Below are 13,883 nucleotides of genomic sequence, written 5' to 3' on the forward strand. Positions count from 1 at the left end.
AGCTGTCAGTTATAACACGGCGCTGGCAGAGTGCCGGGGACAGGTGGACAGCGACAAAGACAAAGACACCACAAATTGGGGTTGAGAACGCAAATCAAAAGCCTCTAAAATACCCCCCCCGAGCCTCAAGACTCCAGCAGCAGAATGTCGGGGCCATTTGCATAACTAGCACATCACTGAAACCAACTCTCAGAGTCGATGACGTCAACCTTGACTGGCTTTCCAACTGGTCAGCCACCCCTGGTTGAAGGGTTTTTGCAAGTTGGTGGGAACAATACCAGAAACCTGCTATTACCCTCTTCACCATGCACGCAGCTCAAATATTAAACACCAGCACTGTTTAAAGGGTGCTGTACAAGTCTCGGGGGCGGTGGGGGGGCCACAGTGTCCTTTCATGTCGGACCTGGACTCGCAACCGCCCCACACTCAGGAACCAAGGGCTTCCTCTCCTGACTGACACAAGAGTCTGAAGTGAGAGTTTAGCAATCGCGATGCTCCGAATGGACACGGGTCCACACCGCAAGACTCTGCACTGGTACATTTGAGAGTGGCATCGAGATTCTTGGTGGGAGATTGGGAGAAATTCGCAGTGGCATAATGCAGCAATGATATTTGGGGGCTGGGGTTGTAGAAACATAAAGACAGGAGCAGAAGTAGGCCATTCGGCCCCTCGAGCCCGCTCCGCCATTCAATGAGATCATGGCTGATCATCCAAACTCAGTACCCTGTCCCTGATAGAAACATAGAAGATAACTTGATAGATCCTCTCCTAATAAGTGGAAAGCAAAACTGGGGTGTGGGTGGGGCAAGTTTGATAATTCAACTCTGAATTGCGAGGCCGACACAATGTGTGGCTGGCTCCTCTCCCCTCTAAAGCAAACAATGATCGCAATCAATATTGGTCAACCCGTAATACTGCATTCAGATATCTGTGGCTTCCCCCCAACCCTCAATTAAAAACACAACTTCGGTCAAAGAATTCAGAATCCCCCCTCCGCCCGATATGAAACCATCCTTGAAATCACCAACTGCTTCAACCACCTCCACCGAGCACGAAACGCGGCACAACGTCAAGGCCCAAGCGTCGAAACGATGGGGTTTCCAAGCCAGCGCAATCAAAAAAAAACAAAAGCCCTTCCTTGGTTGAGTGAGCAGCGAAGGCTTCGTGCTGTTCCTGTGTGGTGCACAGTTGCTTGGGAGTAGCTTTGTTCGAGGCAGCGGCGGAGCGGGATTTCCCCGCTCTCCCCTCCCTCCCGCCCGCTCCTCCGATTTCCCTCTCGCCCGCTGGTTCCTATTTGATGGGCTCCACCACCAGCACCTTGCACTCCCGCTTGGCGATCTTGTCTACGGAGAGCACCGTTTTCTCGGCCGGAAGGTAAAGCGGCCGGCCGATCGGAGACCCTACGGGGGGAGTGATCGCTCGCCGCTCCATCACGCTCCCGGTCCTAATGGGAGAAGAAATAAAAAAGGGACAATGTCACAAGGTGGAGGAGGCAATACCGGGCAGAGCAAAGGGCTCGGGGGTGGGCGTGTACCGCCAATGGGAATGAGGTGCGGGTCTTTGGGGGGTGACATTCCCAAGATCCGACAGTGGGCGGAGATGTGAGATGGAGGTCGGGATCGAGACTGTAATGGGAGGTTGGACGGAGGTCAGGATCGAGACTGTAATGGGAGGTTGGACGGAGGTCGGGATCGAGACTGTAATGGGGGGTTGGACGGAGGTCGGGATCGAGACTGTAATGGGAGGTTGGACGGAGGTCGGGATCGAGGCTGTAATGGGAGGTTGGACGGAGGTCGGGATCGAGACTGTAATGGGAGGTTGGACGGGGGTCGGGATCGAGACTGTGATGGGAGGTTGGACGGAGGTCGGGATCGAGACTGTGATGGGAGGTTGGACGGAGGTCGGGATCGAGACTGTGATGGGAGGTTGGACGGAGGTCGGGATCGAGACTGTGATGGGAGGTTGGACGGAGGTCGGGATCGAGACTGTAATGGGAGGTTGGACGGAGGTCGGGATCGAGACTGTAATGGGAGGTTGGACGGAGGTCGGACGGAGGTCAGGATCGAGACTGTAATGGGAGGTTGGACGGAGGTCGGGATCGAGACTGTAATGGGAGGTTGGACGGAGGTCGGGATCGAGACTGTAATGGGAGGTTGGACGGAGGTCAGGGTCGAGACTATAATGGGAGGTTGGACGGAGGTCGGGATCGAGACTGTAATGGGAGGTTGGACGGAGGTCAGGATCGAGACTGTAATGGGAGGTTGGACGGAGGTCGGGATCGAGACTGTGATGGGAGGTTGGACGGAGGTCGGGATCGAGACTGTAATGGGAGGTTGGACGGAGGTCGGGATTCGAGACTGTGATGGGAGGTTGGACGGAGGTCAGGATCGAGACTGTAATGGGAGGTTGGACGGAGGTCGGGATCGAGACTGTAATGGGAGGTTGGACGGAGGTCGGGATCGAGACTGTGATGGGAGGTTGGACGGAGGTCGGGATCGAGACTGTGATGGGAGGTTGGACGGAGGTCGGGATCGAGACTGTGATGGGAGGTTGGACGGAGGTCGGGATCGAGACTGTGATGGGAGGTTGGACGGAGGTCGGGATCGAGACTGTGATGGGAGGTTGGACGGAGGTCGGGATCGAGACTGTGATGGGAGGTTGGACGGAGGTCGGGATCGAGACTGTGATGGGAGGTTGGACGGAGGTCGGGATCGAGACTGTGATGGGAGGTTGGACGGAGGTCGGGATCGAGACTGTGATGGGAGGTTGGACGGAGGTCGGGATCGAGACTGTAATGGGAGGTTGGACGGAGGTCGGGATCGAGACTGTAATGGGAGGTTGGACGGAGGTCGGGATCGAGACTGTAATGGGAGGTTGGACGGAGGTCGGGATCGAGACTGTGATGGGAGGTTGGACGGAGGTCGGGATCGAGAATGTCATGGGAGGTTGGACGGAGGTCGGGATCGAGACTGTAATGGGAGGTTGGACGGAGGTCGGGATCGATGCTGTAATGGGAGGTTGGACGGAGGTCGGGATCGAGGCTGTAATGGGAGGTTGGACGGAGGTCGGGATCGAGACTGTAATGGGAGGTTGGAGAGAGGTCAGGATCGAGACTGTAATGGGAGGTTGGACGGAGGTCGGGATCGAGACTGTAATGGGAGGTTGGACGGAGGTCGGGATCGAGACTGTAATGGGAGGTTGGACGGAGGTCGGGATCGAGACTGTAATGGGAGGTTGGACGGAGGTCGGGATCGAGACTGCAATGGGAGGTTGGACGGAGGTCGGGATCGAGACTGCAATGGGGGGTTGGACGGAAGTCGGGATCGAGGCTGTAATGGGAGGTTGGACGGAGGTCGGGATCGAGGCTGTAATGGGAGGTTGGACGGAGGTCAGGATCGAGACTGTAATGGGAGGTTGGACGGAGGTCGGGATCGAGGCTGTAATGGGAGGTTGGACGGAGGTCGGGATCGAGACTGTAATGGGAGGTTGGACGGAGGTCGGGATCGAGACTGTAATGGGAGGTTGGACGGAGGTCGGGATCGAGACTGTAATGGGAGGTTGGACGGAGGTCGGGATCGAGACTGTAATGGGAGGTTGGACGGAGGTCGGGATCGAGACTGTAATGGGAGGTTGGACGGAGGTCGGGATCGAGACTGTAATGGGAGGTTGGACGGAGGTCGGGATCGAGACTGTAATGGGAGGTTGGACGGAGGTCGGGATCGAGACTGTAATGGGAGGTTGGACAGAGGTCAGGATCGAGACTGCAATGGGAGGTTGGACAGAGGTCGGGATCGAGGCTGTAATGGGAGGTTGGACGGAGGTCGGGATCGAGGCTGTAATGGGAGGTTGGACGGAGGTCGGGATCGAGACTGTAATGGGAGGTTGGACGGAGGTCGGGATCGAGACTGTAATGGGAGGTTGGACGGAGGTCAGGATCGAGACTGTAATGGGAGGTTGGATGGAGGTCGGGATCGAGACTGCAATGGGAGGTTGTCCTTCTAGGTGGAAGAGGTCGCGGGTTTGGGAGGTGCTGCCAAAGAAGCCTTGGCGAGTTGCTGCAGTGCATCTTGTAGATGGTACACACTGCAGCCACGGTACGCCGGTGGTGGAGGGAGTGAATGTTTAAGGCGGTGGATGGGGTGCCGATCAAGCGGGCTGCTTTGTCCTGGATGGTGTCAAGCTTCTTGAGTGTTGTTGGAGCTGAACTCATCCAGGCAAGTGGAGAGTATTCCATCACACTCCTGACTTGTGTCTGGTAGATGGTGGAAAGGCTTTGGGGAGTCAGGAAGTGAGACACTCGCCACAGAATACCCAGCCTCTGACCTGCTCTTGTTGCCACAGTATTTATGTGGCTTGTCCAGTTAAGTTTCTGGTCAATGGTGACCCTCCAGGATGTTGATGGTGGGCGATTCGGCGATGGTAATGCCGTTGAATGTCAAGGGGCGGTGGTTAGACGCTCTCTTGTTGGAGATAGTCATTGCCCGGCACTTGCATGACGTGAATGTTACCTGCCACTTATCAACTCAAGTCTGAATGTCGTCCAGGTCTTGCTGCATTCCGGCATGGACTGCTTCATTATCTGAGGAGTTGCGAATGGAACTGAAAAAAAATGATGTGATCTCAGGGCCACAGTCAGGGGCCGGTCCAGCTACCTCTTGAAGGAGTAGAGAGTCAGCACCCATCGCACCAGCCAGCAACAGAGGCTCACTACTCCCTGGGAAAGGAAGAACTGCCCAACATTGGTTCTTCTTTTCGCCTAGTTTAAATGCATGTCCCGCCACCTTCTGACTCAGAGGCAAGAGTGCTACCAGCGGAGCCACGGCTGACACCGGAGACTTGTGAATCGTTGGAATTCTCTACCCCAGAGGGCTGTGGATGCTCCGTCGCTGAATATATTCAAGACGGAGATCGCTAGATTCTTGGACACTAAGGGAATCAAGGGATATGGGGAAATCTGGAGCTTGGGGGCCTGGGCAGCTGAAGGCACGGCCGCCAATGGTGGAGCGATTAAAATCGGGGATGCGCAAAAGGCCAGAATTGGAGGAGCGCAGAGATCTCGGAGGGGTTGTGGGGCTGGAGGAGGTTACAGAGATAGGGGGCGAGGCCATGGAGAGATTTGAAAACAAGGATGAGAATTTTAAATTCGAGGTGATGATTATGACTAAGTCTTACAGTTTCCGAGAACAATGAGGCGGCATTGAAATGGATTGACAGCTTTACATGGAATGCGGTTGTCCACGTGTCCAAAATAATAAGTGGTTTTGATAGAGTAGATAAGGAGAAGCTGTTTTCACTGGCAGGAGGGTCGGTAACCAGAGGACACAGATTGAAGATCATTGCCAAAAGAACCAGAGGGGGAGATGAGGAGATTTTTTACGCAGCGAGTTGTTGTGAACTGGAACGCGCTGCCTGAAAGGGCGGTGGAAGCAGATTCAATAGTAACTTTCAAAAGGGAATCGGATAAATACTTGAAAAAGAAAAATTTGCAGGGCTGTGGGGAAAGAGCAGGGGGGAGTGGGACTAATTGGAGAGCTCGTTCAAAGAGCCAGCACAGGCACGATGGGCCGAATGACCTCCTCTACGATGCCAGCTGCACCTGGTTTATTGCCCATGGCAGCGCCCTTACCTCATCAGGTGGCTGTTCCGCGAGGGCTGCTGATGGGAGAAGGACTGTGAGCGGCCCAGGTTGGCCTGGTGACGCTCCATGAGGTCTCGGACTGCCGGGCTGCTCGGGCTGTTCTTCCGGGAAACCGGCCTGGCCTCGGGGGGAGGGTTCGTTACGCTGGCGGTGAACTGTAACTTCAGCTTCATGTGCTGGCTCAGCTGGTGACGGAGAGAGCGAGAGACAGAGCGAGAGACAGAGCGAGAGACAGAGCGAGAGAGCCAGAGAGAGAGAGAGCCAGAGAGAGAGAGCCAGAGAGAGAGAGCCAGAGAGAGAGAGCCAGAGAGCCAGAGAGAGAGAGCCAGAGAGAGAGAGCCAGAGAGAGAGAGCCAGAGAGAGAGCCAGAGAGAGAGCCAGAGAGAGAGAGAGACAGAGAGAGAGAGAGACAGAGACAGAGAGAGAGAGAGACAGAGAGAGAGACACAGAGAGAGAGAGAGACAGAGAGAGAGAGACAGAGAGAGAGAGAGAGCCAGAGAGAGAGAGAGCCAGAGAGAGAGCCAGAGAGAGAGCCAGAGAGCCAGAGAGAGACAGAGAGAGAGAGAGAGACAGAGAGAGAGAGAGACAGAGAGAGAGAGAGACAGAGAGAGAGAGGCAGAGAGAGAGAGAGACAGAGAGAGAGAGACAGAGAGAGAGAGACAGAGAGAGAGAGACACACACACAGGGCAGGAGCACAAACGGAGGAAGATGGAATAAGGTTTAAGTTCTGGGTGCTCGTGCACGGTTTAAAAGCATCAAACAATTATCCAATATTGCTGGATGTTAAGGTATGAAATTAAATTAAATTGTAGGTAAGTAACTTACCGACATTGTAATCACACCAGACAAATATTGTTGAATTAATCAGCACAGCATGAATACAGGAAATCTCTTCACAATGCTCTCATCAATAGTTTACATATAGACAGTAGATATAAACACAATAACAGCTGTACAAGGTGTTGATGAACCCAGCATCTGTAAACAGAAAGAGACACATTCAGGTTTTGTGTATTGTTGCATCCAACTCTGGGCACCAGCCTTTAGGAAGGATGTCAAAGCCTTGGAGAGGGTGCGGAGGAGATTGACCAGAATGGTACCGGGGATCAGGGACTCCAGTTACGTGGAGAGACTGGAGAAGCTGGGGTTGTTCTCCTTAGAGCAGAGAAGGTTAAGGGGAGATTTAATAGGTGTTCAAATTTATGAGGGGTTTTGATAGAGTAAATAAGGGGAAGCTGTTTCCAGTGGCAGGAGGGTCGGTAACCAGAGGACACAGATTGAAGATCATTGGCAAAAGAACCAGAGGGGAGACAAGGTGAATTTTTTTTACGCAGCGAGTTGTTGTGATCTGGAATGCGCTGCCTGAAAGGGCAGTGGAAGCACCCTTTGTGACTGACAAAGGTAAACCATCCCTCCTCATCCTTCTTGACCTGTCTGCAGACTTTGACGTGGTTGACTACTCCATCCTTCTCTAACACCTCTCCACCATAGTCCAGCTGGGGTGGGGCTGCACTCGCCTGGTTCCATTCTTATCTATCTAATCGTAGCCAGAGAATCAGCTGCAATGGCTTCTCTTCCCACTCCCGCATTGTTACCTCTGGTGTCTCCCAAGGATCGATCCTTGGCCCGCTCCTATTTCACATCGACGTGCTGCCCCTTGGCAACATCATCCGAAAACACAGCCTCAGTTTCCACATGTACGCTGACGACACCCAGCTCTACCTCACTACCACGTCTCTCGATCCCTCCACGGTCTCTAAATTGTCAGACATCCAGTTCTGGATGAGCAAAAGATTTTCTCCAAATAAATATTGGGAAGACCAAAGTCATTGTTTTCGGTCCCAGCCACTGACTCCATCCCTCTCCCTAACATCTGTCTGAGGCTGAACCACACTGTTCGCAACCTTGGTGTCATATTTGACCCTGAAACGAGCTTCCAACCACATATCCGCAGCATAACAAAGACCGCCTCTTTCCACCTCCGTAACATCGCCCGTCTCCGCCCCTGCCTCAGCTCATCCGCTGCTGAAACCCTCAGCCATGCCTTTGTTACCTCTAGATTTGACTATTCCAACGCACTCCTGGCCGGCCTCCCACATTCCACCCTACGTAAACTTGAGCTCATCCAAAACTCTGCTGCCCGTGTCCTAACTCACACCCAGTCCCGTTCACCCATCACCCCCTGTGCTCACTGCCCCGTGTCCTAACTCACACCCAGTCCCGTTCACCCATCACCCCCTGTGCTCACTGCCCCGTGTCCTAACTCACACCCAGTCCCGTTCACCCATCACCCCCTGTGCTCACTGCCCCGTGTCCTAACTCACACCCAGTCCCGTTCACCCATCACCCCCTGTGCTCACTGCCCCGTGTCCTAACTCACACCCAGTCCCGTTCACCCATCACCCTGTGCTCACTGCCCCGTGTCCTAACTCACACCCAGTCCCGTTCACCCATCACCCCGTGCTCACTGCCCCGTGTCCTAACTCACACTCAGTCCCGTTCACCCATCACCCCCTGTGCTCACTGCCCCGTGTCCTAACTCACACCCAGTCCCGTTCACCCATCACCCCCTGTGCTCACTGCCCCGTGTCCTAACTCACACCGAGTCCCGTTCACCCATCACCCCCTGTGCTCACTGCCCCGTGTCCTAACTCACACCCAGTCCCGTTCACCCATCACCCCGTGCTCACTGCCCCGTGTCCTAACTCACACCCAGTCCCGTTCACCCATCACCCCGTGCTCACTGCCCCGTGTCCCGTTCACCCATCACCCCCTGTGCTCACTGCCCCGTGTCCTAACTCACACCCAGTCCCGTTCACCCATCACCCCGTGCTCACTGCCCCGTGTCCTAACTCACACCCAGTCCCGTTCACCCATCACCCCGTGCTCACTGCCCCGTGTCCTAACTCACACCCAGTCCCGTTCACCCATCACCCTGTGCTCACTGCCTCGTGTTCCGAACTCACACCGAGTCCCGTTCACCCATCACCCCCTGTGCTCACTGCCCCGTGTCCTAACTCACACCCAGTCCCGTTCACCCATCACCCCGTGCTCACTGCCCCGTGTCCTAACTCACACCGAGTCCCGTTCACCCATCACCCCGTGCTCACTGCCCCGTGTCCTAACTCACACCAAGTCCCGCTCACCCATCACCCCGTGCTCACTGCCCCGTCTCCTAACTCGCACCGAGTCCCGTTCACCCATCACCCCGTGCTCACTGCCCCGTCTCCTAACTCGCACCGAGTCCCGTTCACCCATCACCCCGTGCTCACTGCCCCGTGTCCTAACTCGCACCGAGTCCCGTTCACCCATCACCCCCTGCGCTCACTGCCCCGTGTCCTAACTCACACCGAGTCCCGTTCACCCATCACCCCGTGCTCACTGCCCCGTGTCCTAACTCACACCGAGTCCCGTTCACCCATCACCCCGTGCTCACTGCCCCGTGTCCTAACTCACACCCAGTCCCGTTCACCCATCACCCCGTGCTCACTGCCCCGTGTCCTAACTCACACCGAGTCCCGTTCACCCATCACCCCCTGTGCTCACTGCCCCGTGTCCTAACTCACACCCAGTCCCGTTCACCATCACCCCGTGCTCACTGCCCCGTGTCCTTAACTCACACCCAGTCCCGTTCACCCATCACCCCTGTGCTCGCTGCCCCGTGTCCTAACTCACACCCAGTCCCGTTCACCCATCACCCCGTGCTCACTGCCCCGTGTCCCAACTCGCACCGAGTCCCGTTCACCCATCACCCCGTGCTCACTGCCCCGTGTCCCTACTCGCACTGAGTCCCGTTCACCCATCACCACTGTGCTCACTGCCCCGTGTCCTAACTCGCACCCAGTCCCGTTCGCCCATCACCCCCTGTCCCAACTCGCACCGAGTCCCGTTCGCCCATCACCCCCTGTGCTCACTGCCCCATGTCCTAACTCGCACCAAGTCCCGTTCACCCATCACCCGCTGTGCTCACTGCCCCGTGTCCTAACTCACACCCAGTCCCGTTCACCCATCACCCCCTGTGCTCACTGCCCCGTGTCCTAACTCGCACCAAGTCCCGTTCACCCATCACCCGCTGTGCTCACTGCCCCGTGTCCTAACTCACACCCAGTCCCGTTCACCCATCACCCCTGTGCTCACTGCCCCGTGTCCTAACTCGCACCAAGTCCCGTTCACCCATCACCCCCTGTGCTCACTGCCCCGTGTCCTAACTCGCACCAAGTCCCGTTCACCCATCACCCCCTGTGCTCACTGACCCACATTGGCTCCCGGTTAAGCGATTTCAAAATTCTCATCCTTGTTTTCAAATCCCTCCATGGCCTCGCCCCTTCCTACCTCTAATCTGCTTCAGCCCCACAAACCACCCCCCCCCCCCCAACCGAGATATCTGCACTCCTCTAATTCTGCCCTCTTGAGCATCCCTGATTATAATCGCTCAACCTTTGGTGGCCGTGCCTTCTGTTGCCTCGGCCCTAGAATTCCCTCCCTAAACCTCTCCGCCTCGTTTAAGACGCTCCTTAAAACCTACCTCTTTGATCAAGCTTTTGGTCACCTAATTTGCCCTAATTTCTCCTTATGTGGCTCGGTGTCAAATATTTTGTCTTGCAACACTCCTGTGCAGCGCCTTGGGACGTTTTACTACGTTAAAGGCGCTATATAAATGCAAGTTGTTACTGTTTGTAAGAGCAGCGGGGAGTGGGACCAATCGGAGAGCTCTTTGAAAGAGCCGGCATAAGCACGGTGGGCCGAATGGCCTCCTCCTGGGCTGTGTCGTTCTATGACTGTTGTCAGAGTTGCAGTCTCGAGGAAGTCACTGGATGCATAACATGAACCTGCCTTGTCTGTTCACAGATGCTGAAAGACCCGCCGTTTATTTCCAACATTTGACAGTTTCCAAAAAAAATGTAAGCACGCAGTATATTCATTTCATCATCTCACCGAAAGACTAAAATCGCACGGTCAAAATGGGATTTATTTCCTGGTGGTTTCAGTCTGTATACGGCGAACGCCATTTTGAATATTTGTTTGTGGGGGGGGGGGGGGGAAGGTGGAGGTGCAAATGATGATTCGACGTATAACAGAGAATGCTGTGCAAAGCTGTAGGGTGTGTTAAGGATTTACAGATTTAAGACTGAACAGGCTGGGACTCTTTTTTGTAGAAAGAGAAGGCGGAGGTGCTGAACTTTAAAATTATGAAGGGGGTTTGATAGGGTAGACAGAGATGTTTCCACTTGTAGGGGATTCAAAAAGTAGGGGTCATCAATATAGGATAGTCACTAATAAATCCAATAGGGAACTCAGCAGAGAGTGATCACAGAATGTGGAACTCGTTACCACAGGGAGTGGTTGAGGCAAGTAGTATAGATAACTTTTAAGGGGAAGCTAGATAAACACGTGAGGGAGAAAGGAATAGAAGGATTTGTTGATAGGGTGAGATGAAGGGGGGGTGGGAGGAGGCTGGTGTGCAGCATAAACACCGGCACAGACCAGTTAGGCCAAATGGCCTGTTTCTGTGCGGTACATTCTATGAGACCCCGTCTGCTCTCTCAGTAAAAGATCCCACGGGCACTATTTCGAAGAAGAGCAGGGGGAGTTCTCCCCGGTGTCCTGGGGCCAATATTTATCGCTCAATCAACATCATTAAAACAGATGATCCGGTCATTATCACATTGCTGTGTGTGGGAGCTTGCTGTGTGCAAATTGGCTGCCGCGTTTCCTACATTACAACAGTGACTACACTTCGCAAGTACCTCACTGGCTGTTAAGTGCTTTGGGACGTCCCAAGGTGGTGAAAGGCGCTGGAGAAATGCAACTTTGTTTTTTGTAAGGACACTTGTTTTTTTTTTAAAAACTTACCGTCATTTGGGAAACGGTAATTGGTCACATTGTCCGCATGCCCGATATGAGACTCCCAAAACAAGCGCTCTACTCGGAGCTCCGGCACAGCAAGAGAGCCCCAGGTGGGAAGAGGAAACGCTTCAAGGACACCCTCATAGCCTCCTTGAAAAAGTGTAACATCCCCAACCGACACCTGGGAATCCCTGGCCCAAGACCGCACAAAGTGGAGGAGAATCATCTGGGAAGGCGCCGAACACCTCGAGTCTCTCCGCCGGGAGCAAGCGGAAGCCAAGCGCAGGCAGCGCAAGGAGCGCACGTCAACCCAAGCACCCCACCCACCCGCCCCTTCAACCACCGTCTGCCCCACCTGTGACAGAGACTGTAGGTCCCGCATTGGACTCATCAATCACCTGAGAACTCATTCTTAGTGTGGAAGCAAGTCATCCTCGGTTCCGAGGGACTGCCTGAGAGGGAGAATTGGTGAAGGAACCAGCGAAGTGGGAAACGATATGGCGTCGATTGTGAAACTACATGGCGGGCTTGAAGCTGCGCCCCGTTACCTCAAAGAGCCCTTGGCGAAGCACCTGGAAGGCCACGTTGTACGTCACCGTGCTGCCCTTCTTGCAGTAGCCCAAGTGGTTGAGCGGCGTGTGACACACCACCGAGCTCAGGGTGGCCTCGGCTGCACGAAGGTCCTCGTCCGACAGCTTCTTCCCTAATTGAGAGAGAAGGGAGATCTCAACGCCAAGGGTTCACAGAAAGAGACTCTCTCGCACCAGCTGGTGTGAAGCGGGTTCCAGACCGAGGCGCCACAGTAACAGTATCATCCACTCACAGCTCTGCAAGTTATATAGAATTCCATCGAACGCACCGCACAGAAACATGCCATTCGGCCCCACTGGTCCGTGCCGGTGTTTCTGCTCCACACCAGCCTCCTCCCACCCTCCTTCATCTCACCCCATCAGCAGTATTCTAGCTGCGGCCTAACTAGTGTTTTATACACTTCAAGCATAGCCCCCCTGCTCTTGTATTCATGATCAAAGGTTACGTGTAGTCAGTATATATTACAACATAGAGAAAACGTTTCCACTTGTGCGGAATCCAAAACTAGGGGCCATAAATGTAAGATAGCAAAATACTGCAGATGCTGGAAATCCAAAATAACAGAAAATGCTGGAAAAACTCAGCAGGCCAGGCAGCATCCGTGGAGAGAGAGATAGTGTCAACGTTTCGGGTCGAAACCCTTTGTCAAAACTGAAAAAGCACAGGAAATGAAATAAATTAAAAGGCCAGGCTGGGGGCTGGGAGAGAACAAAAGAGAAGTGAAGAGACATTAAGATGTATTCAAAACGATACCTCTTAATGTCTCTTCACTTCTCGATACCTCTTAATGTCTCTTCACTTCTCGATACCTCTTAATGTCTCTTCACTTCTCGATACCTCTTAATGTCTCTTCACTTCTCGATACCTCTTAATGTCTCTTCACTTCTCGATACCTCTTAATGTCTCTTCACTTCTCGATACCTCTTAATGTCTCTTCACTTCTCGATACCTCTTAATGTCTCTTCACTTCTCGATACCTCTTAATGTCTCTTCACTTCTCGATACCTCTTAATGTCTCTTCACTTCTCGATACCTCTTAATGTCTCTTCACTTCTCGATACCTCTTAATGTCTCTTCACTTCTCGATACCTCTTAATGTCTCTTCACTTCTCGATACCTCTTAATGTCTCTTCACTTCTCTTTTGTTCTCTCCCAGCCCCCAGCCTGGCCTTTTAATCTGTTTCATTTCCTGTGCTTTTTCAGTCTTGACAAAGGGTTTCGACCCGAAACGTTAACTCTGTTTCTCTCTCCACAGATGTTGCCTGGCCTGCTGAGTTTTTCCAGCATTTTCTGTTGTTATTTTGGATTTCCAGCATCTGCAGTATTTTGCTATCTTACATTTATGGCCCCTAGTTTTGGATTCCGCACAAGTGGAAACATTTTCTCTATGTTGTAATATATACTGACTACACGTAACCTTTGATCATGAATACAAGAGCAGGGAGGCTATGCTTGAACTGTATAAAACACTAGTTAGGCCGCAGCTAAAGTACTGCGTGCAGTTCTGGTCACCACATTACAGGAAGGATGTGATTGCACCAGAGAGGGTGCAGAGGAGATTTACAAGGATGTTGCCAGGACCGGAGAATTTTAGCTATGAGGAACGATTGGATAGGCTGGGGTTGTTTTCTTTGGAACAGAGGAGGCTGTGGGGAGACTTGATTGAGGTGTATAAAATTGAAGGGCCTAGATAGAGTGGATAGGAAGGAGCTATTTCCCTTACAGAAGGATCAATAACCAGGGGGCATAGATTTAAAGTAATTTAAGTTTAATGGGGAGTTGAGAATTTTTTTTCACCCAGAGGGT

General features: G+C 53.4%; 1 protein-coding gene across 1 annotated transcript in view; it reads right to left on the minus strand.

Annotated features, from left to right (window-relative positions):
* Positions 1-1,262: 1,262 nt before the first annotated feature.
* Positions 1,263-13,883, minus strand: part of trappc14 (trafficking protein particle complex subunit 14) — a 104,538-nt gene continuing 91,917 nt past the window's right edge. The window contains exons 10-12 of the mRNA XM_085977499.1: positions 12,035-12,189; positions 5,628-5,824; positions 1,263-1,445 (exon numbers count right to left, since the gene is read on the minus strand). Coding sequence (XP_085833625.1) covers positions 1,292-1,445; positions 5,628-5,824; positions 12,035-12,189 — 506 coding nt within the window. The 3' untranslated portion in view covers positions 1,263-1,291. The remainder of the gene's footprint in view (positions 1,446-5,627; positions 5,825-12,034; positions 12,190-13,883) is intronic.

Source organism: Somniosus microcephalus, unplaced genomic scaffold (assembly GCF_052327205.1).
Source record: "Somniosus microcephalus isolate GS21.2 unplaced genomic scaffold, FLI_Smic_1.0 unresolved_chr4, whole genome shotgun sequence".
NCBI lineage: Eukaryota > Metazoa > Chordata > Chondrichthyes > Squaliformes > Somniosidae > Somniosus > Somniosus microcephalus.